At 45.7% G+C, this 25,059-nt stretch overlaps 1 protein-coding gene across 3 annotated transcripts in view; it reads left to right on the forward strand.

The window, feature by feature from the left end:
• The window catches only part of Tsc1 (tuberous sclerosis 1 protein hamartin), a 118,280-nt gene that overhangs the window by 11,548 nt on the left and 81,673 nt on the right, over positions 1–25,059 (forward strand). For all 3 annotated transcript variants that reach the window (XM_037413361.2, XM_037413362.2, XM_075880055.1), the window contains exons 9-11: positions 15,631–15,744; positions 23,901–23,983; positions 24,118–24,238. In XM_037413361.2, coding sequence (XP_037269258.2) covers positions 15,631–15,744; positions 23,901–23,983; positions 24,118–24,238 — 318 coding nt within the window. The remainder of the gene's footprint in view (positions 1–15,630; positions 15,745–23,900; positions 23,984–24,117; positions 24,239–25,059) is intronic.

Raw genomic sequence — 25,059 nt, forward strand, 5'->3', positions numbered from 1 at the left:
GCAGTGGTTGAAGGCATGTCGTAGTTGTCTGGATGATGTATGGGTGGCCAGTATGGCATGTTCAGTTTCTTTGTGACTTGGTAATTATGTGGTGTACACCTGTAAGCTCTGCTGCTTCTGGTCTGCACATTTAATTGATGTTTCTTTTAACTAGGAACAAGAAATAATTTCTCTGTGGATCGAGTGTTGACTCATTGCTGCTGTCAGCATCCAGATCCTCTTGTCCTTGGTTTTGTCCTCAGTGTTTTAGATGCCTTACAGACACTGTAACAGGCACAAAAAGGGTTGTAACAACCATAGTTTTTTTTAGCTATAGCTCGCATGGTTTGATTTTATTACATATTTCAATGCCAATGGTGGTTTCTTGTCACTGTAGCAACTTTTGCTGCATAATCATATTCTGTTATGTATGCATTGTTTTTATAAATTTTTCTAGAAAAAAGAAGACAGTGTTAGAACCAAGCAAGTGCTCGTAGTATTGCACAAAATCATAAAACAGACGCGCGCTTTGTGCCCCGCCGCGGTGGTCTAGTGGCTCAGGTACTCAGCTACTGACCCGCAGGTTGAAGGATCAAATTCCGGCTGCGGCGGCTGCATTTCTGATGGAGGCAGAAATGCTGTAGGCCCGAGTGCTCAGATTTGGGTGCACGCTGAAAAACCCCAGGTGGTCAAAATTTCCAGAACCCTCCACTACGGCGTCTCTCATAATCATACGGGGGTTTTGGGACGTGAAACCCCACATATTAATCAATCAATCAACACTCATTCTGTGTTTTTGTTATGTGTTTCGACGCTATACCATGTTTATTAGCGATCATCAACTAGTCCAAGAACAGAGCTTTCTGCAGACCTGAGTAAGTAGGACAGTTGATTTTTATGTGACACACCGCATTGAATAGCTTCTTGCAAAAGCATCCTTGTGAGCTTTATTCCTACCAAGCCTGCTCATTGGCCGATGCGCGGGTAGTTTTTGCTAAACTTTGACAGTTCTCGTTTTAAAGGGGTCTTGCACCACTTTTCGAGCATTGTTGGAAAATGATGCCAATCTGTAGTCGAGGCCCCTGTAAGCACGAGCCAAATGTTATCTCGCTACCTGCAATAGGGAATTTACAGTTTCCCAATAAAAAAAAACACTTAAAGTTTGCTTACTGTCTTCTCCCGAGTGTCACCACCAGTTATGCAGCGGGCAGGCCCAACGCTGTATTTGAACCTCTTTATAAGAGACATGTACCGAGGAGCAATCGCTGTCTTTTATTGGGGTGCCTCTTGTAAGCAGGCTACCACATAGGCTTTTTCTTATCAGCATCTATTTCAGTGTAGGCACACTGGTGTCTCTTACAACCATTTGGCTCTTACGTAATTTCTCCTATATGTAATGATGTTTGACTGCCCGCAGGGGCGCCTGCGCAAGTAGGCGTTTGGTGTGTAGCGACACCACGGACCCGAGCTAATGGGGGAGTTTCTACTCCCTGCCACGCCTAGCCGTGCGTGGCTTTGCCGTGTCCGGGGAAAAGGGAATCCTGGGGGTTGAGCCGACGCTGGGTGATTGGACCTTTAAGGCCCCCCGGCAGAGGCAACACACCCCTTTGGCCCCGGCTTCACGTAGACGGCACCCCTGGGCTGACCCACCCAGGGGAAATCGGCAGTCGCCTTTTCCTATCTCTCTCTTCCTACATCTTAGTCTTTTCTCGTCTTTAAATCTGTCCTGTCTTCTTCTCTCTTCCATTTACTTCCGATTTTTCATGGCGGCAAGGGTTAACCTTGTGTAATTACTCAACCTTGAGTAGTTATATTTGGTTATAGTGGCAATGTACGGCTGGCGTCTGCAGCCTTATGCTATTAAGTGCTTCAGCGTCCCCTGGTTGGACTCCATGGTGGGTGGTCGCCATTGCTGCCGAACAAAAAGTACACTACTATGGGAACACCTGCATTTCCCCGTCTCCTAGATCGTCTCCCGCCTAAGAGGGGACGCACCGATGACATATCAATTTTCAGCCAACCCAGACAATGCTTTCCCAAATTCCATGTTGTGCACAGCGAAAACCCAACAAAACAAGCCAGAGCAATATCTCCATTTCTTGTTGCTAAATCCCTGACAGAGGTCTTTGGCCCAGGATACAAGGTTACAAAGATGGCTAGCGGAGACCTTCTCCTTGAGCTGCCTGAAAAACACCACTATGAAAAACTTGGCAATCTCGTAGCATTTGGCAATATCCCAGTATCTATTTCACCTCATAGATCAATGAACACCTCACGCGGAGTTGTTTCAGAAGCAGACGTTCTTGAAGTGTCTGAACAGGAACTGCTTGAAGGGTGGAAAGAGCAAAATGTCACGGATGTGAAACGAATCGTCATCAGACGCGACAACAAAGAAATACCTACCAAACATTTAATACTCACTTTTGCATCTAGCACACTGCCTTCATCTATAGACACAGGATACATCAAACTCTCTGTCCGTCCCTACATTCCCAATCCAAGACGGTGTTATAAATGTCAACGATTTGGTCATGGCTCGCAGAACTGCCGGGGTCAGGAAACTTGTGCAAGATGTGGTAGCCACGGCCACCCATCTGATAACTGTGTTACTACGCCTCACTGCGTGAATTGTGACGGGGAACACGCCGCGTATTCGCGTTCGTGTCCTAACTGGAAGAAAGAAAAAGAAATAATCACTCTTAAAGTCAAACAAAACATCACATTCAAAGAAGCAAGACGAAGAGTGTCGCCATTTTACGGCGCAACATATGCTGATGCGGCGCGTCAGGGGGCATCGCCGCACCAGCCCTCGCCACCCCTTCGGCCTGCGCAGAGCGAGCCGTCGGCTGTGGCACCTGCCCCCAAGGCGGCTGTAGCCCAGGCTACACTGCCTACTCCCAAACAGAGACCGGAGACTCCAGAGTCTTCGGGTCTCAAGGCCTCCCCTCACCAGGCGAGGCCCAAAATTTAAACTAACAGCCCGCACGTGCGGGCATCCAGTGCCTCCGAGGAGGCAATGGATACGTCGGCACCCTTGGTGCCGAAAGAGCGGCGTGGCTCCTTGGAGCGCGTCAAGAAAACAAAAAAGCAAATAACAGGGCCTGGTGACGGCCCTGTTAAGTGAACTCAAACTCCCCGTCTAAACAGCCACTCGCTTTTCGTACACACAGCACTATTTTACATTCACCATGAACACTCAAATTATACAATGGAACGTCAGGGGCCTTCTCAGAAACCTTGACGACATCCAAGAACTCCTACACGAACACTCACCAAAAGTGCTGTGTGTACAAGAAACACACCTTAATTCAAAACACACAAATTTTCTTCGCAAATACGTTATTTTTCGAAAGGACCGTGATGATGCCATGACATCATCCGGAGGTGTTGCCATCATAGTGAATCAAGGAATTGCATGCACACACTTACAACTCCAAACATCCCTTGAGGCAGTGGCTGTTCGAGCGGTTCTTTTTGATAAACTAATCACAATCTGCACTATTTACATCCCTCCTAGCTATCAGCTGCAAAAACGTGATTTACACTCTTTAATTGATGAACTTCCGGAGCCTTATGTTCTCCTTGGAGACTTCAATGCGCATAGCAGGCTATGGGGAGACTCTCGTTGCGACGCGCGAGGTCGACTGATTGAACAATTCCTTCTCTCGTCGAACGCATCTCTCCTAAATAGAAAAGAACCAACCTATTATAATCTCGCACATAACACCTACTCCTCCATAGACCTAAGCATAGTGTCTCCATCTCTTGTGCCTCTACTCCAGTGGAAAGTCGTCAGTAATCTGTATGGAAATGACCACTTTCCCGTAGTTTTGAGCACAACTACAGCAACTGAGTGTACACCCCGTGTTCCCAAATGGCTCATAAACAGAGCCGACTGGGAACGTTTTCATACCATCGCTCGTATAGATTGGAGTGACATATGTATTTTAAGCATTGATGTTGCTGTCGACTACTTCACAGCTTTTTTGATTGATGCTGCAACAAAATGCATCCCACAAACAAATGGGCACCCAGGAAAACGGCGTGTGCCATGGTGGAACTCTGAATGCCGAAACGCGCGCAAACAGCAAAACAGAGCTTGGAGGCTGCTTCGGAACTCACCGACAGCCGAAAATCTTGACACCTTCAAGAAAATAAAGTCTCAAGGCAGGAGAACGCGTCGGCAGGCCAGAAGAGAAAGCTGGCAGAAGTTTTTGTCAGGGATCAATTCATACACACAGGAGGCTAAAGTCTGGAACATGGTCGGTAGGATAGCACGAAAACAAGTACACACACTTCCACTCGTGGACACTCGGGGTGATACCTTGGAAGATCAGGCAAACTTCCTCGGTGCACACTTCGAACAGGTGTCCAGCTCATCCCACTATACTGACACTTTCCAAAAATACAGAACAAGAATAGAAAAGCAGAAACTTGAACACAAATGCACTAGATCCGAGGCATATAACCAAGCTTTCAGTCTAGCTGAGCTGCAAATGTCTCTAAACTCCTGCAGTACTTCTGCCCCAGGTTCTGACCGTGTGGTGTATGAAATGTTGAAAAACCTAACAATCGAAACACGAAAAACCTTACTTTGTTTGTACAATGCTATCTGGTTTTCTGGCGCTATCCCTACCTCCTGGAAAGAGGCTATTATTATTCCCATTTCGAAAGAGGGCAAAGACCCTTCTTTACCCTCGAGTTATAGGCCTATAGCACTTACAAGCTGCTTGTGCAAAATCTTCGAAAAAATGATAAACTGCCGACTTGTACATTTCCTTGAAACAAATAATTTGCTCGACCCATTTCAGTGCGGGTTTCGAGAAGGTAGATCCACCACAGACCACCTTGTTCGTATCGAGGCACAGATCAGAGACGCCTTCGTCCATAAACAATATTTTCTCTCTGTGTTCCTCGATATCGAAAAGGCTTATGATACAACATGGCGTTTCGGAATTCTAAGAGACCTTTCCCACCTTGGCGTGCGCGGAAGAATGTTTGACATAATCAAAAGTTACCTGTCAAACCGGACATTCCGTGTCCGAGTGGGCACGGTTCTTTCCCAAACATTTGTTCAGGAAACAGGCGTGCCACAAGGTGGTGTACTTAGCTGCACACTTTTTCTCATAAAAATGAATTCCTTGCGCTTGACCATCCCTCGCAATATGTTTTATTGCACATATGTCGATGACGTCCAGCTTGGCTTTAGGTCTTGCAATCTGGCATTGTGTGAGCGGCAGGTTCAGTTAGGTTTAAACAAGCTCTCCAAATGGGCAGAGGAAAACGAATTCCGACTGAACCCACGAAAAAGCACGTGTGTTTTGTTCTCTCGAAAGAGAGGCATGCACTCGGAGCCTGACATTCGACTGAACGGGCAACGTCTGTCCGTCAAAGCCGAGCATAAATTTTTAGGCCTAATCTTGGACAACAAGTTGACCTTCGTGCCGTACATCAAGTATCTAAAAACAAAATGTTTAAAAGCCATGAATGTTTTAAAAGTGTTGTCACGTACTACTTGGGGTAGTGATAGGCAATGTCTCATGAACCTCTATAGAAGCCTCATTCGCACCCGCTTAGATTATGGGGCCGTTGTCTATCAGTCTGCTACTCAAAGTGCCTTGAAGTTGCTGGACCCCGTGCATCATTTGGGCATCCGCCTTTCTACGGGTGCTTTTCGCACCAGCCCCGTAGAAAGCCTTTACGTTGAGTCAAATGAGTGGTCGCTTCATTTGCAAAGAACTTACATGTCCTTTGTTTACTTCCTTAAGGTGAAAGCAGACAAGGAGCACCCCTCATACTCTACAATTAATGATTTGTCGAGCTCAACTCTGTTTCAAAACAGGCCTTCGATGAGGCAGCCCTTCTCAGTTCGCCTGAAGTGTCTAGCTCAAGAAACTGCAGTGTCACTTAAACACAGTTTAATGGCTCCTGTAGCATACCCGCCACCGTGGCAGTGGCAGACTATAGACTGCGATGTGTCTTTCCTAGAAGTTACAAAACATGCACCTATTGCCCATATCCGAACATACTTTTTGGAACTTCAACACAAATACACACGTCCTGAGTTCTTCACAGATGCCTCCAAGACTAACTCCTCTGTGTCCTACGCTGCTGTCGGCCCATCCTTTTCGGATGCTCGCCCTCTACATCCACGCACAAGTATCTTCACAGCGGAAGCTTACGCGATACTTGTGGCAGCTAAACACATCAAACAATTACAAATACAAAAAGCAGTAATTTATACAGACTCCCTCAGTGTAGTAACGGCTCTGCACACTCTTAAAAAACACAAAAACCCAGTCCTTGTCTCACTTTACTCCATTTTATGCACACTCTACACACTCAAACAACATGTTGTAGTGTGCTGGGTGCCAGGGCACCGTGAGATTCAAGGCAACGTGAGGGCGGATCAGCTCGCTGCATCCGTCCATGAGAGCACCGCCATTACATCCATATCAATTCCGGCCCTTGATCTTAAGCCGTCTCTCAAACGAAACTTCCGGGACTACTGGCAGAGCAAGTGGGATACACACGCACAAAACAAACTACACGTTATTAAGCCACACCTTGGTCATTGGCTGCCTGTATCGAAATCGCGTCATACAGAGGTAATACTAACGAGACTCAGGATAGGACACACATACACGACACACACATATCTTTTGTCTGGTGGCGATCCACCATTGTGTGACAGATGTGGTGAACCATTAACCGTCCTTCACATGTTAATCCAGTGTAAACACTTAGAAACTATAAGAAAACAACATTTTACATTACCCTACCGACAACATATACCTTTACACCCTGCAATGTTCGTTGGTAGGGAACCGCTTTTTAGTCATAAATCATTGTTAGCATTTTTAAAAGAAATTAATAATTTTCATATCATACACCCGGGCATTCCGTAGCACGACCTCTCTAGAGAGGTTTTTGCTGCGGCGGGTACACAAGAAAGCACTTGCCTCACGGCCCTTGGACGCAAGGGTATGAACGAGTGAGGCACTTGTGCTAATGCCATTCATATCCACCATCGTTTTTTATAATCACCAACTCTTGTCATCTGTCCTCATCACACACACCTTTCACGGCATGGTCATGATTTTATTACTTGTATGTTTTTACCCGCCTTACCGCGAGGAATTTTATGGCCTTTATACAGCCGCTTATCACAATCATTGTCCATATCCTTAGTAACATGAACTGGCGCTCTTTGGCCGTGAAATGGCCCTTGCGCCACAAAACTTCAAACATCATCATCAATGGTGTTTGGCTGAATAAGTATGTGTGCATACCTGCACTATCAAAATGTCGAAAATGTGTGCTATATTTGCTCCTCGTATCTCATTCGATGATCTTCTGCTTAATGTTCTGTTTTCTCCTCGATTCATCTGAGGCAGTGTCGAATGTGCTGAACCTGAGCTAATTTCAAATACTATGGGCTCGTGTTGGTCACTTCCCCCGTATTGAACCTGCTATGACCGTGCTTCCTAATGCACATTGCTTCCAAAGCCACTGGTGCACTTGTTGGCACACAGCAGCTCTTTTCTTACATGCCTGGTGAGCTAAAAGCCTTGGCAGACATTGCTTGGTGCGCAGTCCACTCAAAGCACTTCAAAATACACAATCTGGGTTTGGCTACTATCCATTGGACAAGCTGGCACAGGAAAAAGCTGGTGTGCACAATTTGCTCTTGTAACGTGGTTATACTGCTGGATGTAATTTCGCACTCAAGCATGTAAGAACATGTTCATTAAGTAGCTAATGTACGTATTGCAGGGCCGCAGCTTGAAGTGATCTCCTCTCATCTGTAGAAATCGGCCTTCGACATTTATAGGAGAAATAAGCCTGATGTTACCGTATAATTTGAAGCATGGTTGTAACAAACCTAGTAATGCAACCCACAGCAATTAATTTGATATTTTGTATCAATTCCTTTTGCTAAATTTTATGCTAATCATTATTGCCTATGGCTAGCGTTATCATGTACTGCTTTTTGCCAGCTTATCTCATCGATAGCATGGCTGTATGTTCACTTTGACCTCTGACAAAGCATAAAGGCATCGTTACAAAGTAGTGGCTTGGTCTTTACTTTATGTGCTAGCTGTGCTCGGCTTTATTTCTTTATGGCATGCCCCTGTCACTATGGCTACCCTATGCTTTGCGTATGTGCCATGTGCGAAGTGCTGACCTGTCTTCTCACTGCCTCTGCAGACGTGTTTCATTTTCAGCAATGGTGGGACATGCAAAGAAACACAATAGGCCTTTTTTACATCTGAAATTCATGACAAGCACGTGATCTGTATTAATTCACTGTATGTTTATAGTCATTGTATCAAGGTTCACTTGTACCTTTTAGAAGTGTAACAAAGACACTTGAGCAAATCACTTCACGTGTTTAATTGCTACCTTGAAATGGAGTCTCACTACAATGCCCACATATACACAAGCCCTCTCCATTGGGCTTGTGGTAGATGTGGCACCATAGCTGAGGCGATGGTCTGGGCACGATCGGAGGAAGCTGCTTTGTATATGATCTCATACCCCTGTCACATGGTAACCACCGATCTCCATTAAGCTGTGTCAATGTGAAACTCCACTAGAGAGTTTTATGGTGATGGAATTGTGCCCATGTCGCATGGCAATTTTACATGCTTCAGACAGAACGCTCAAGGGGTCCATTAGGGGCTGTTGCACCGACGTCTGCATGCAAGATTTCATGTCTGATCCCGTGTTTGGCTGCTGACCCAAAGGTTGTAGGTTCGATCCTGGCCGTGGCAGTCGGATTTCGGTGGAGGTGAAATGGTTGAGGTCTATGTACTGTGCGATCTCAGTGCACATTAAAGAACACCAAATGGTCGAAATTCCCAGAGAACTCTACTATGGCATTCTTCATAATCATATTGTGGTTTTGGGGAGTAAAAACCCACATATTAAAAAAAAAAAGGTTATCATGTCTGACCCCGCTCAGAACATGTTCAATTGTATGTTTGGTTATAAAACTAATTTAATGACATGGAAACAAAAGAAAATGTCTCGGCTTTTATCACAGAAACATGTACCTGCTAGTATATTGGCGGTAATGTTGACAGGAGTGCCTGCAACACTGTATGTTCTGGTATGCGCTTTTCTCTAGTGTGCCGATTGTACAACACATTGCAAGTTGTCGTCGAGCTCCTTAAAGTTACACTACCACCTAGATCATGTTGTCTTTTCCAATATCAGATGAGCACAGGTCTTGCGTTCAGTCCACGAAGCCCTTGCTGCAAATGGGTCGTTCAGGTGTAATGCCCAGCACGACCACTGGCATCAACAAGGAAGGAAGAGTATTGGCTTCACTCACTGCTATGAATTTTCGCAGTGTTGTAGTAGAATAAATAGCATTGCAATGAAAAGGGAACGACATGCACAGACTTAAACACAATGGTGTACACGACTGCAGCTGTTTTGTATTTGCAGTTTTTTTTCCCATTACTGGGGACGAGCACTCCAATCCGCTGCTAACGGAGGTCACCCGGCTCTCCTTGCAAAATTTTCCGTTAAACTTCCTTGGCGTAAGGAAGGCCGGGTGACACGAACCGTATCTTTGTTGATGTAAAGACGATGGTGGGTGCCCATGTGACAGGGGTACTATTAGAGTATGAAGAAGAAAGAGTACCGTAGCCAACACTAAAATTTCGTGAACAGACAACTGTGATTAAAAATGGGAATGGGATAGCAATGCTTTCCTCACTACAGACTTCTATTCGCTGTTCTCTTTGCTCTTTAATGAAAGAGCACGGCCATATAATTTCAAATTTCTAGAAACATTTGCTCGTGTCTGTGGTTCGTAAAAGAAAGACATTCGGCGGCAAGAAAGTTGGGGAAATGCTTATGCGTTGGCTAAAGAATGCCGATCTTGTGGTTATAAGGGGGCACAATGAGAAAGCTCAAAATGTGCTTACGGTTTGTAGCAATATGACTGTGTGTGTTGCCGGGGTGGTGCTTCAACTCCTTTATCAAAGCTACGCCTTTACTTATCCAGATAAGCTTGGAGACAGTGCAAGGCACTTGGACAGCCACGAAAGAATGTGCCAGTGCGACTTATCAACATCCCTTTCATGATTAGCATCTGCTGCTATCAGCTCAGCTACACATGTGGCATAGCACTGTTATCGGCATATCTCACACTTTAAGTAGCTATCTTAATACACCATAACAGTTTATGGAAAGGAGGCCCCGCAGTGGTGGTCTAGTGGCGAAGGTACTACTGCTGACTCGCAGGTCGCGGGATCGAATCCCGGCTGCGGCGGCTGCATTTTCGATGGGTGAAAATTCTGTAGGTCCATGTGCTCATATTTGGGTGCACGTTAAAGAACTCCAGGTGGTTGAAATTTCCGAAGCCCTCCACCACAGCATCTCTCATAGTCATGTCGTGGTTTTGGAACGTTAAACCTCATATATCATCGTCATCAATGTACGGAAAGAAGCGAAATGGGTATAAAAACTCCCACCGCAAACACTCATGCAAGTGCAGTAGAATCTCAATGATACGATTACGGTTGATGTGAATTTCGCGATGATACAAATTTTAAGGTTGTTTTGGATAGACTAAAGTATACAAAATACACCATGATTCGGTGTTATGCGAATGGTTTCCCCAGCAACTGCGGATAATACGAATGTGCGATTGACTGCTGTACGCCGCGGCGTGACGTGGCTTGGCTGTGGGAGGAAGGCATGTTCACTCTTTACTTCAAAAGGAGTGAATGCGGCAAAACTTGCCGGAATTTTCTTCACTTTGGTAGCTGGAAAAACGCACTGCGAGGCCGGTGTGAACAAAACGGGCTGAGACCAATTTTCCCCCCACGCAATAGCGTATCGCCTTTTTGCTTCACGGCTTTGACTCACTCCATCGGCTGCTCTATGTCTCAAACCACGTGATGTAAACAGCCAGCTGCTGTTCAACATAGCGGCAAAGGCAGCGCCGGTGGATCGCTCTCAAGACTACGCGCGCGGCACGTCAGAGCTCACTACCTTGACAAGGACGTGTTCATCGAGAGCCTGGTTTGGATCACGATCAGTGATAACACCTGAAGTAGAAGAAGGTGCAGCAGCAGCGAGTCGGCATGCCCCAACATGTCTTGCTTTTGCACTGCCAGCTAAATTCACCACCGCCGCTGTGTCCGCTCGTGTCATTTCTGTTGGCGGGTGTGTCTTCCGAAATAACGTTAGTAAAGGTGTAAACTGTTTTTTTTTTTTTCAGTGCCTTGCATGCATAGTTAAGACTCAGTACAAACTTCAGTGCTCAGGAAACTGGCAAAATGGAATGAATTCTCGAGCGGCAATGACGGCGGCGGGGGTGGCATGTATACGAGGGGCAGAACTAATGTGAAGGTTTTTGACGGGCGCGGACGTGGTTTTCCAGCCACTTTAGCATTTTCGCTTGAATTCTCCAGAGCGAATTCTCCAGGACTTATTTTTTTCGTGTCAACTTTGCGGCACGGTTTTCGGCCGCTTAAGCGGCGAAATGAGTGAATTCGCAATGAGTTTGGCCGCTTTCGCTCCCTCTGATGTCAACTGTGAATGCGCCGCGCCAGCAGTATGAGTGAGGAAACTGTAGCACTTAATTAACAGATGGTGAAGGCAGGAAAGTTCAAAAGAACATCGTAGACTTTTTTTCCAACAAGGAGTAGTTGCCAATAAAATTCTTGTTCATCTTTAATATCAGTTTTATGTTGTTTTTGGTTGATACGAATTCGGGATGACACGAATATTTTACGTGCTCCCTTCAAATTCATATCATCGAGATTCTACTGTACTTCACCAGTGTGACTGCCTGAACTTAGTGCTGATGCATTGCACGCACCTTGCTGGAAATGACAGGCTCCACATAGTAGCAGAAGATGCCACATTCCAATGAATTAACACCAGTTTTTATCAAGTAGCAGATTTCATTTCAGTCATGCATACATGGGCTACAAAGTCAAACAAGTCGTCTAACCTCTGTGCCAATACAGCAACCATTGTCTAGTGTTTCTTGTCATAATTTTGAGATGCTGTTTGGCATCACCGCTGCGCGCTGTCTCACAGTCGTCCGAAAAAAAGTGACATTTTTGCTTTGCTTTGGTAAAAAGCTAAAGAAGGGCCTCATAGCTGATACTTTGAACAACATTTACTATGGCATCACATTTATTTTTTATTGGCAATGTCAGATCCTGCCACGATATGCAAATCGGTATTCGGAGGTTAGTGCATACTGCCGTTTGGTGCCTAGTTTCGCCGCATTTCTGGCAGCTACATGTTGACATGGCAGCTACATGCTGACATGGTTTTCTTCAGTTAAAGGGGTCCTCCAACACTATTGAAGCCCGTATTTTTTTATTTGTGGTTTGCATAGACCATTCGGTAAAGAAAGTTTTAGCGTATGTATAAGTGCTGATATCAAATGATTTATTATTTTAATCACACAATGAAGTCACTACATCGCTGCTGACTGCATCACTACGTAGTGGCGCTCGCCAGCACTTTGCGGGTGGGAATGGCGCCAAAATGTTGCCGCCATATGATTGGATAAATGTAATGTAGAAGTGACCATGGTGTAAAATCATAACTGAGATTACTAATTTGTTTCATTTTTCTTTGAACTTTTTCATTGAACCCTCAACAGACACGGCCACAAAAACAAAAATCACTGTGACTACAAAGCAGGACAGAGACACTGGCTGCCATTTCGCTGCTAGATTTTTGGATTGTGTGGGTCGCATGTCCATACGAAAGACCTCTTTCTCTCTTTCTTCCCTCTTCTTACTTTTGGGAGTTTGCTGTTGTAGATGCTGCCATCTAGGACAAGCCAGGCAAAGCCGGTGACCGCGTGTTCTGGCGGTGCGCGTGGCTGGGCCCCTAGGCTAGAACGCGGTTTTAAAATAAACCTGTGTCCACGTAACCCAGCCTCCTGCCTTCTCGCTAGTCTTTGACGACTTCATCATGGTGTCAGAAGATCAGGTGTTACCAGTTGACTTCGGCTTCTAGTCATCATCTTAGCGAAGGACACCGCAAGCAAAATAGCACCGGTCATGGCGTCATTCATTATTCAACCGCCGTAGGCCTTCCATTTTTCATCGCCGAACGAGTGGCTGAAGTGGAAACAGCGTTTTCAACGATTCCGAACCTCTTCAATCTTGTGCGTGAAGTCCGAGCAGCATCAAGTAGATGCCCTACTGTACATCATGGGCAAACAAGCCGAGGAAATCTACGCCACCTTTGCTTTATCCGAAGAGAACTCCAAGAAACTCGGCGCAGTCAGGGAGCAGTTCGACAAGTATTTCATTCCGCGACGCAACATTATCTTTGAACGAGCCAAATTCAACACCAGGCTGCAGGAATATGGTGAGTCGACCGAAGATTTCATCACTGCCCTTCACACGCTTTCGAAAGATTGCAAGTTCGGTGTTCTTCGAGAGGAGTTTGTGCGCGACAGCCTCGTGGTTGGGATAAAAGACAAGCTGCTATCCGCCAGGTTACAGCTCGATGCAGAGTTCACACTTCAAAAGGGTATAGATTCCGTTTGCCAGATCGAAAGTGTCCATCAGCAATAAGTGGAGCTCCACTAGGAAGTGCCATCTTTGAACAAAGTTGCATCTGGTGCGCAGACCAGTCTGCTTCAATGCAAGCCAAAAGTGGCAGTTATCTACAGCGGGCCAGCAAGCCACCCTCACCTGCCAGTAAAAACGGAGAGCAGAAACCGTGCCGTTGGTATGGTCAAGAGCGTCACTCTCGCACTCTCTGCCCAGCACGCTCGGAAGTCTGCAGGAATTGCTAGAAAAAAAGGTCACTATGCCTCCGTATGCATGTCGCGAAGCCTCAATTGTGTCAAAACCAAGCACGGAACTTGTGAAGCAGGATTTCTTGAAGCAGTCAAGACGACGGGTACTGGAAACTGGGAAGCAACAGTCTTAGTTCAAGGCCAGCCTGTAGACTTCAATATTGACACTGGTGCCGACGAAGCCAAGCACAGGCCGCTTCTATCGGCTCCTCCTCGTAAGCTGCATGGCCCAGATGGAAAGCTTCTTCCAGCAGCAGGAGTGGCACAGCTCTAGCTCATCTACCGCAACCACGCGACTATTCAGGATATATACGTCCCAGATCAGATCTGCACTCCGTTGCTAGACAAGCCAGTCATCAAAAAGCTACAGATGCTGACCTTCGTAAACACCGTTGCCGACAAAGTGAACCCAATAGAAGAATTTCCAGCGGTGTTCCAAGGACTCGGCAAACTGCTCAAAGAACACACGATTTAGCTTCAACCTGGAGCAAAAACCTTTCGCACTCAGCTCCCCGAGGCACATCCCATTGTACGAGAAAACAAAGTTGGAACTTCGAAAGATGCAGGAACTTGGTGTCATATTACCTGTTTATGAGCCGACCGAGTGGTGTGCACCAATGGTTGTCGTCCCAAAGCCCTCTGGAGACGTGAGAATAAGCGCCGACTTCACAGAGCTGAACCGCCACGTTCTCAGAGAATGGCATCCTATTCCTTCTGTAGCACACTCTCGGACTTCTTCATGGAGCTGAGGTGTTTTCCAAACTCGATGCCAACTCTGGATTTTGGCAAATTCCACTTTGTGAAGAATCAAGGAAACTCGCCACCTTCACCTCACCGTTTGCGCACTTCTACTTCAACCGACTACCATTTGGCATTGCGTCAGCTCCTGAACACTTCCAAAAGCAGATGGCATACATATTACAAGGCATCAGTCGAGTTGTCTGTCACATGGACGGCATTCTCATCTGGGGTTCCAACAGCCAAGAGCACAATGAGACACTCCGAAACGTGCTGCAGGCACTTGCAAAGGCTGGAGTGACGCTGCTGGAGTGTTTAATGTGCCTTCTCGCTCGTCCCTGACAACTTCAACATTTTTGAGCTGTCTCTTTACGCACATGCGCTGTTGAAGGGGTGCAGTGCACCATTGTTGTTCCTCAACAGTACCTTGCCGCCCTGGTCATTCCACAAGTTCCTTTTTCAAAATAAGGTGTGACTCTACCTCGCTTTGACACAGTAGCTCCCGCTCACGTTCTGGCAAGCCAGGCACTGGGCACCATGTTTGATACTGTGGCAAAAAGGTCAACATTACTCTGAAGAAAAAAAAACTAGTAACAATGTGGTGCGAGCTTCTCCTACTTAGGCACTTCCAGCTTATTTCATTGGGGCATCCCTCCGACATCACAGGCGAGTGAAATGTGGTCAAGTGTCCGCAAAGGCCAGTGGATCCCTGGACTGAGGATCCCACCCTCTTGCGCAGAAACCTTTTAACGAATAAAAATAAAGTTTCTTCTCTCTCTCCCCACAAGAATTGAGTTGAGGGTTGTCATTTTTTTCTTTTTGTATTTTGAATTTTCCAAGTCGAATAACTTTTGACGGTGTGCCGTTATCACTGCCGTTTTTGATGCGTTAGTCTTGTCTGTATTTCAGTCTACACAACTCACGAATAAAACGGGGGCGGAGGGCGGTCGAATAGTGTTGGAGAGCCCCTTCGAGGTCATAGTCTGGTCAGCCTAATGGTGCTTTGGCTAGAGTGCCCTTCTTTCTTTTTTCTCTTTTTGGAAGAAACCTGCCTGGGCAGTGGAGCAGCATTAACATTTCGACTTCTGCCGCTTCTCTTTGCCTGCCTACAGGGGAGGCTATTGTGGCGTCATCACTAGTTTCAAAGCCTTGCTGGAGTCCCGTGGAGGCTTGTGGTCTTGCCCCAGCCTGGAGAACTGTAGGATACTCTAGGTCATTGTCATATGGTGAGTGCAAAGTTTGGGTGTCACCCCTAATCACTAATTGCTTTTAATTAACACGTTATGGTCTCTTTTTTTTTCATCACTCATTTTTTATCCCGTCGAGACCTTGCTAGCAACGAACTTGCAAGTTTCTAGAAAATTCAATATTCCCATGTTTAACTTACTGAATCAGATTACAGTGAAAGCATTCTTTGGACCTGTACTTTCATCTGTTTTATAGTAATTGGTTAATTATTCGTGGGGAAAATGAGTCAAGGTAGCTTTTCTGAAATTTTTCTCCGAAAACCCGCTGCCTGAGTGGCACTCTAATAAGTAACTTAGAAGCGTGGCGGTTTGGGCTAGTTGGTGTGACATGATGATTGTTGTAGCGAGAGCAGGGCCGTACCCAGGAATTTTTTTTTTTTGGGGGGGGGGGGGGGGGGTCCATGCGTAGAAGCTTTACAAATTTTAAAGATTTATTATTTTTATGTATGAATGAAGTGCATCGCTTACATTTAATATTTCGATGGTACCTTTCAATTAGTTGTACCAAAATAAAAAATTGCTGTGTTAACCTAAAATTGTGGTCAACGCAAGAAATGAAGGTTTGGACTATAACACCACCATAGCCGGGGGCACCAGTTTCATCGATGAACACTATAACGACTTTGTCACATATGCCACTGCCAAGCACCATGCATATATATACCGGAAGCTGCCAGCGAAATAGTTACCCACAGTCAGCGAACTGTGTTTGTCAATGCAGTTTTGAAGTGCTGGTTGCTTTTTTTATGCAGATGAATCCATGCACTTATCGCGAACGCCAAATGGTGGTGGTAGATCATTTACGTTTTATTGGAACTTTTTTGGGTGTGCAGACACAATATTTCTGGCAGATGGTTAAGTGTGTTGCAAGGCTGTTTTTGATTATACCAACCCATGTGAACACCAATGGCTCCTAATAAAATAACACAATATAACTGTGGTACGAAAACGGAATGTAATGAGTACAAACGCATGAAGGAGACTCTTGAAGCACTGAGACACGTTCAAACGAAAAAGTTCTTCCTTCTAGGCAACTTGCAAAAGTCTGTGAGAACTTGTTCCGGGGTCATGTCAATTTGTCAATGGATGCTGAGGATCGCTAGTCCGGTCAATATCTCGTTGCTCATACCATTCCAAAGGTAACTCTTTAGCCTTCTCAGTGTCGAAAAAGTCCATTCCGTGGTCGATGTCGACACAGGTAGGGCCGCCAGGATGGAAAGCAGTCTATGGATGTTCGGAAAAAACTCACGGTTGCACATTTCGGGAGGAGCAGACGGTACGACGTTGCTTCTTTGCACCTGCCTTCCAGTGATTCATGGTAGGGCCATATCAACATTTGTGATATTCAGCAAACAGACGGACTTCTGAAATATCTCATTAAATTCTGTTTCGGCACTCGCCCTTTTTCTGGAATAACGCCCATAACATTATCTACGTAATCGCACGCTTGTGACAAGTCGCAGTCAACTTTTTGAAGAAACTTGCAAAGTGGCAGGGTCAAAGAAAAGAGGTCACTGCAGATTTGAAGTGAAACAACAAACTCTGGCTTGGTAATGGCAGTGAGCAGCTGAGACGCTTTTGATGAAGTATCAGATGACACGGCCTCATCCTCCAAACGTTCGAGAAATTGGACGATGGGCACGTACAGCTCAAGAAAACTCTGAACGGCATCATGACTCTTTACCCACCTTGTCTGACAAAAGGAGAGAACTGATTTTCTTTTTTCTTGTGTTATATCTTCTACCTTGTCTTGCAGTTAGTTTGTCCTTTGTGGCGAAGCTCTCACAAACGCAGAGGTTGCCAATACAGTCCCCAAACAGTTGCGGACGCTGGGGAGTTTTAATGCGTGAAGCAGCGCAAGGTTTAGTGAGTGGGCGCTATAATGCAGATACAACGCTTTGGGCGGGGTTTGGCAAATGAAGGCCTGGACACCGTTTAGGTGGCCGCTCATCGATGCCGCGCCGTCGTATCCTTGTCCGCAAAGTAGATTCAGGTCAAAGCCATGACCCCTAAGGCTGTTTAGGATTGTGCTCGCCAGAGCTTTGCCAGTGAGGTCGTACACGCGAACGAAGTCCACAAAATCTTCTTTCAGTATGGGTACTCCCAACGTGTCATGTTCGATGTACCTTACACATAGGGAAATGTTGGCAGCGCGAGATATATCACTCGCCTCGTCAGCTAGGACTAAAAAACACAAACTTGAGTTGACATTTTCAACTATCTTTTTTTGTATAATTTTACCACAGAGGGTGATCAATTCATTTTTGAATTTTTGGGCTCGTGTAGAGTGCATTTGCCGGAGATGTTTTCATGTGAGCTCTCAAGGCATTATCTCCCCATTTTGCCCCCATCCTTAGGAGTGCCTGGAAATTTTCATCGTTCTTTAACGGTAGCACTTCAGAAATATTTATAGCACCAGAGTCATCTGTGCCGCGAAACGGCACTTATTGCCTGCCACAGAAAATGATTGTTTCAATAATTGGCAGCAAGTTCTTGCGGTTTTCTTCTGCCTGCTTTTTAAGGCCATGGTCAAGGTTTGTGAAGATGTCATGCTGTGAGCGGGACCGCACTGCTAAAAAGTTCTCTGACAGCATTGTTGACATGGTGTGGTAACTGCTGGATGCATGGCTCGTAAAGGCATCCATGGCTTTCTTGTAATTGGTGAACTCCTTTGTCACAAGAGCCCAAGCGCTGGTGATCTCCCTTTCTTGTACACTCGCCTGTGAAGACTATGCAGTATTTGCATAGGGCTCCCTGAAGCTTCTCTGAATAAATGAGCCATAGGTAACAATCTACACAAAGAGGTTAGAATGTCAGATTTCTTTTCCCAGTGGCTGGATAGTTATAGTTAGCAGGAGGGATCCACGGATTGAGCAGCAGTCTCTCCATCGTTGCTGGATCATTTACATTCTTACTCTTTGAGACAAACAGCCCCAAATCGAAAATGTTTGCACTTTTCGCAAAGACGGAAGGTGAACCAAAATGTGTAAGTGCCATGCCACTCACCTTGTTGCCGCTTTGCGCAGCGTTGATTGTCGAAAATTGGTCACTTGGAGTTGCACGGCAGCCGACATCATCTGCCGGCAACGTGTGGCTGTCGTGCTTGTGTTCTTTCTCGGGTGATTCACGTAGGCCGGTGCATACTCTTGAGTCGCTACAGAAGTTCCAACGCGCTTGGCTTTCCGCCTGTGCTGAGGAAGGGGAAGCTTTGTCCTCCAAAAGAGGCAGCTCTTTTGCCTCAGCTTCATTTGTTAGAACTTTCTTGAAGTAAGACGCAAGTCTTGTTTGTTTCGTTGTTGCAGAGTGTCTTTTCATTTTCCTGCCGCAATAATGTGCACGCACTGTTACGTTTGGCCCGGCAGTTCGTCTTAGCAGACGCCATTGTGCGTGAGCCGGTCTGCGACAAAGCTTTCACCCCAATATCGGCGCCCGGACAAAAGTAAAAAGCACAACGCTGTCCTGCAGGTGGGCCTGGCAGTTTGCTGTGGTGGGGTTACGTGGAACTCGACGGACGTTTTGTGAACAACCCTTTGTAGAATCGGGTTCGAACAGCATGAGACGGTGCCACTGCGCCAATTTTCATGGAGTCAACTTCTCGATTCTACTGTTGTCGCCTACGCGAGGTCATCACAAAAGCGCCGACAGTTCGGAAGCGCGGAAGGCGTCGCTGTGGCCATCCTCGGGAACGAGCACCTGGACGGCTATGTTCGAGAAAGTTCCGGAACACTGTAGCAGAACGCAGCTTTGGACTGCTGCTGACGTTCGTGTCAGTGGCCATCTCCCCAAAGGAGCACACCTTTCCCCCTCAACCGGGCCTTACCTCTTCACCCTGCGATGCCTTGAAGGCGTGGGCCGGGTGCGTCATTGTGTGGTGCGCTCATGATAACCATTAGACATTTTCACCCACGTTCATCTTCTCACGAGTGGCCGCATTCCTGCACTCTTCCCGATGGGTGGACCACTGAGACTTCATCACCTGATTTGTGGCAAGAGTTGTCACCATCTTTTTCGGACCTCCTTATAAGAAGACGACTGGCTATAAAAGCAGAAGACTTTTTGTAAAACGGAGCTGAATCTCTGTAAAAAAGAGCTGAATCTCTGTTGTACATAATGCTGAATCTGAGTGGAATCGCTGCTGAATCTCTGTACAGTTTCATCTTTCTTATCATGTTAGTAAACCTTTCGTTCTGTTTCCGAGAACGCGTCTCCTCACTGGAGAAGATTGGTTATGCGGATAACGGCGGGGAGCCAGCTACCGTAAAGAAACCTGCCGTACCTGCCATCAACCTCGAGCCCTTTACAACTGGTGGTAGCGGTGGGATGCCATCATGTCATCATCAACCTTGTACTCTTTATAGCTCACAGAAGTGGCCAGTGGCTCTGAAGAGACGTTTGCAACTGCCTCGACTGCCGGACGAGAAAAATTCTCTTGCCCGCTTACAGCGACTAGAATCCCCTTAATAGATGTGACCCCCAAAAATGCATTGTTGAGGCTATGACATTAGTCCTTGTGCTCCCGTGATACCCTCCTGAAATAAAACCTTTTTTCTTTCCTGTAAAAGACCAGTAGAGTACATCTCTGGTGCTGGACTGTGTGCTGGGGGCCTTTGCTTTGTATGCGGCGTAGAGGCACGTATACTTTGTGTGTACAGACGAGGCAGAATTTCGTGTTAGTGGATAAGGTTGTTCAAAGTAGCTTGGATATGCCAGGCTTTTAGTAGAAGTTGTCTACGGTGATTCGTTTTGGTAGCAAGGACTTTAGTTTGTGAAAAGTTCATACTGTGATCTGCGTCTTCTCCCCTGAGGTGTCACCCACCACAGTGGTCTAGTGGCTAAGGCACTCGGCTGTTGACTAGCAGGTCGCTGGATCGAACCCCGGCCATATTGCCACAATGGCTCCGTCCTTCGAAGAATGAAGCATACTGGGAGTCGTAGAATCTCCTCCCTGCTGGTCCCGACCAACACCTTCTGCTCAGACTCCTGTCGCGGTCTCGTTCCCCATGCCCTTCTCAGCGAACATTCCGGAATGAAGGGAGAGGCGATAGCGTTGCACAAGCTTGTGTTGTCGCCTCTCCGACGTCGTGCAGGTGCTCTCCCCAGTCCCAGTCTGGCCTTATCCTGTCAAGCTGCGGCAAAGTCGACTCGGCACCCCGCCAGTTCCTCAAAAGTAGTCCTCACAGGTGTCAATATTCAACCTCCAAGCCCTAGGTTGTCAACTGGACATGGACCTGTAAGGTACAGGTGGACTCGTTATGCGCCGGCCAATGTTGCAGGACCGGTAGAATAGAGAGGGGGTGGAATTCGGTGGACCGACGAGCTCCGAGGCTGTTCCCTGAGAGCGAAAATGTGAATACGGCATATAAAGTATTTCCTTCCTTCAGCTTGGGCTGGTCACTGTTTCAGGCATGATGTTTTCTCAGTGTCCTACAGGCTTCAACAACCCGAAGCTGACACTTGCAGTCCGTACAGAAAGCATCTTAACCGCTGAGCGGTGAAAAACGAAAAAAAAAAAAGAGAGAGAGAGAGAGACAGGCTCGAAAAATTGAGGTGGGGGAGAAGTAAAGTGCAAAGCTGTACAAAAGAGGTGTGTGAAAGCAGGGTGGGGGTGGGGGGGGGGGTTCAGATGTTTTGGTAGAAGGGAAGGTTTGAGGAAAGGCAGAAGAGGAAAGCAATGTCAGGAAACTTGTAATATCCGTACTGCAAAAAGAACCAGACACAGAAGGACGGCTGCTAGCGCCCATCCTTCTGTGTTCCTTTTGTGTCTCTGTCTGGTTCTTTTTTGCGCTACGAATATGAATACAAGTGACTCAAACCAACTAGCCCGCATCAGCACTTCGAATGTCAAGAAAAGTTGTACTCTGTGAAAAACATTGGCTGCTGGTGGTCGCTCTGCAGGCGTCTAAGTATTTTAGTATAGGCCGAAAAGGTAAAGCATGAAAAAATTTCGAGGGGGGGGGGTCTGAACCTCCTCGACCCCCCCCCCCCTAGTTACGGCCCTGAGCGCCAGAACACAACGACGACTAAGGGACATGAGAAGACGAGCGCCCGTCTTCTCTTGTCCCTTTGTCGTCATTCTGTTCCCACGCTATAGCAATCAGCACTCTAATGTCAGTGAGAGTGTCGTTCTGCCAGACTTTGTTTTCATGTAGTATGTGAGGGATTATTGGTCAACCGTCAGCTCAGAGTAAGATCACATGCTACGTGATTCCAACAGGCACAAAAAGGGTGTTCCACATTCGTCGTAATGGCTACTGGCAGTGCTGACTGACACTTTCATGTTTAAAATGCACCTATATATTCTAAATAATGGACAGAGGGATTAGCCAAAATGACCTGAACATAGCAGAATTCTCAATCTGTATTAATAAGCCAACATAGTAAAGCCTCAACTCTCTTATTAGCTTTACATTGCACATCCTTATTAGTGGTGGCTGCAGACCCATCAACTACTAGTGTGTACATGAATTTGCCAGGATAAAAAGTACATTTGATTTAGTTGCTGATTTAAATGAAAAGTCGGGAGAGTCAGTGGAATGTTCATAGCATACCTTGCCGGACCTCAGTCGTGTTTTTGTCAGTTTTGGGCCCAGTGTGATGTGGCAGGAACAGTGAGAAAGATTTGTTCACATCATTGCAGCCATTGTTTGTGAGGCACCCATAGTGCGACATTTTTGGACTCCTTAAGTAAACGCACCTTATTTAGTACTACAGTAGGCTCGTTAATTCAAACTTGAAGGGACCTCTGAATTTTGTTTGAATTATCAGAAGTTTTCAGATATGTTACTGTGGGTAAAGTGACACCACACATTAAATTAGACATCGATTTTATCAGATCTAAAATTTTTAAACCGTTTTTTAACCATAACGGCATACAATGAACAGAACACGGAGATGTAACGTCCTCAAGCTTATCGGCCACTCACTGCTGATGAGACCTTTTAAGTAAATCGTGAATTGCCAGCTGCTTTTTCGCTATATGTGCATTCAGCACAGAGCTCTCTTTACCAGTTGAGAAGCATCACAGTTTACCATGCGTGTGCTTTGTTTCAAACATTTGTTCACTAGCAAAGCCTTTTTCCTTGAAGGCCTGTGGCGCTTCTTTTTCATTTTTAGACTTTTAGGATTATATAAGGATGCAAATTTTTAAATTGTAGAAGGAAAGCAGCAGATATATTCTTGTACAGAACCGCATAAAGTATGAATGAACCAGAGGATGGAGTTTGAATTAAGAGGCTTTCAAATACATTAAAAGAATAGAGGGCCATCCAAAAAATAGAATTTTGTTTGAATTAAACAAAAATATAAATTATATGAGTTTGAATTATTGCGAGTCTACTATACTTAAATATAGTAGACTCTCAGTAAATGGAACCTGAAGGGATCGGGGAAAATATATTTCATTGAACAGGAGTTCTGTTTGCTGAGAGGTGAACATGGGTACAGAATACAAGCCTGAAACTAAGTCTTGCAGAGGCAATTTCCATTTAAGCAGTAGTTCCGTTTAACAGATTTTCGTTTACTGAGAGTCTACTGTATGCTAGTGTGCTAGTGATATGCCTCTGTACTAGTAATATTACTGGGCAAAACGAGCAAACCATTAGCATGAGTAAGACATGGTAATCTCAATCTATTGCTTTCTTTATCAGCCAGTGCTAGGGTGCTTGCTTTGCCATGTACTAGTAATTCAAAGGTCTTAGAAAAAAAATTGCTGTAGTTCAATTGTGGAAAGGAGTGCCCCGCCGCGATGGTCTAGTGGCTAAGGTACTCGGCTGCTGACCCACAGGTCGCGGGACTGAATCCCGACCGTGGCGGCTGCATTTCCGATGGAGGCGAAAATGCTGTAGGCCCGTGTGCTCAGATTTGGGTGGACGTTACAGAACACCAGGTGGTCGAAATTCTGGAGCCCTCCATTACGGTGTCTCATAGTTATATGGTGGTTTTGGGACGTTAAACCTTACATATCAATATCAATGAATTGTGGAGAGGAGACTTCAATCGCTTCTCTTGTAGCTCTTTGTTTCTCATTCTCAAGGTTATGTTTGTCATGTTTGTGTGTACTGTTTAATTTAGTAGTTGTTCAGTAAGCAGCTGATCTGTTAATCTTTCTCTCTCTCTCTCTTTTTTTTACCCTGAAGAAAAACCCTTTGAGAGCACTGAAGCTAGTTTGCCTCTCGACCTTGCCATAGAGGCAACACCGGAAGAAACAGGCTGCACCGAGGTACGGTAACACTGGCATGTTTTATTAGTATTTAATTGCATATGTTATAGCTTGTCGCTGTTTCATGCTTTGTTGTGTATTTGCGAAGTACTACTGACTTTTTGCTTTTGTTCTTCTGATTCATTGCTCTACAGCCATCGCAGCAGATAACTACAGCACCAAACAGTGAAGTGGCTAGAATTGCTGCAGCTGCTGCCAATGACGATTCACCTATCAGGGATCTTGGAAGCAAGGCACTGCCTCACGCTGCCGATGGTATGACAATAACATACTCATTGAAACTAGGTTGAAGGTTAGCTGATTGGAGCATGATTGAAGTCAAAAATTGATTAAAGCGCAAAGTACACAAGGCAAGGAGCATCATTGAACTTCATTTCATTGTCTCCCTGCTTACTGGCATCAATTTTTTTCACTGTTTTTTTTTTTTTCACCTTCAGACATTTGTTATCCTTTGGAACATAGCTAATGAGCATACAGTAAAGACTGGTTAATTTGAAATATTCTGGATCAAGAACAAACAAAAAACCATAAAAGCCAAGAATTATGGGCTCTACGAGAGCTACCATTAAACTTAATGTTTAGACGCCTCGCTGAGCATCGTTCAATTTCTGGGATGTATCCATGCTTACAGTGTTGCAAACGTATTGATCGCAAACAATGTTGCGGACATTTGTGGTGTTGCTGTCACCTGTGTCCTTCTGCCCTCTGGTTGGTGCAGGTGATAATTTCATACGCCCTGTTAAGCTGCTGCGAAGAGTTTTTGTGGACTTTGTGCTAGACAATTACTTTGGTCAGAGACTCCTAAATGATGCCTAGCTCGCAGAAGGTTGTTGTAGAAATATCACTCTGCTGCACTTGAAGGGGCACTGCAACACTTGGCCACGTAATCATCGAATGGTTTTATTCAAACAGTTTATTGCCCCACAAACTGACTGCTGCAAATGTTTTCAGACTCTGTCGTGTACGAGTGGAGTTACAGAAACTTGGCGCCCGTTGGTAGTGCTCTCTCTTTTTGTACAAGCAAGCGAGGTGAAAGCTACAAGGAGTGGAGGTGGGATGACAAGGGGGCAAGAAGT

This window comes from Rhipicephalus microplus, chromosome X, assembly GCF_043290135.1.
Source record: "Rhipicephalus microplus isolate Deutch F79 chromosome X, USDA_Rmic, whole genome shotgun sequence".
Taxonomy (NCBI): domain Eukaryota; kingdom Metazoa; phylum Arthropoda; class Arachnida; order Ixodida; family Ixodidae; genus Rhipicephalus; species Rhipicephalus microplus.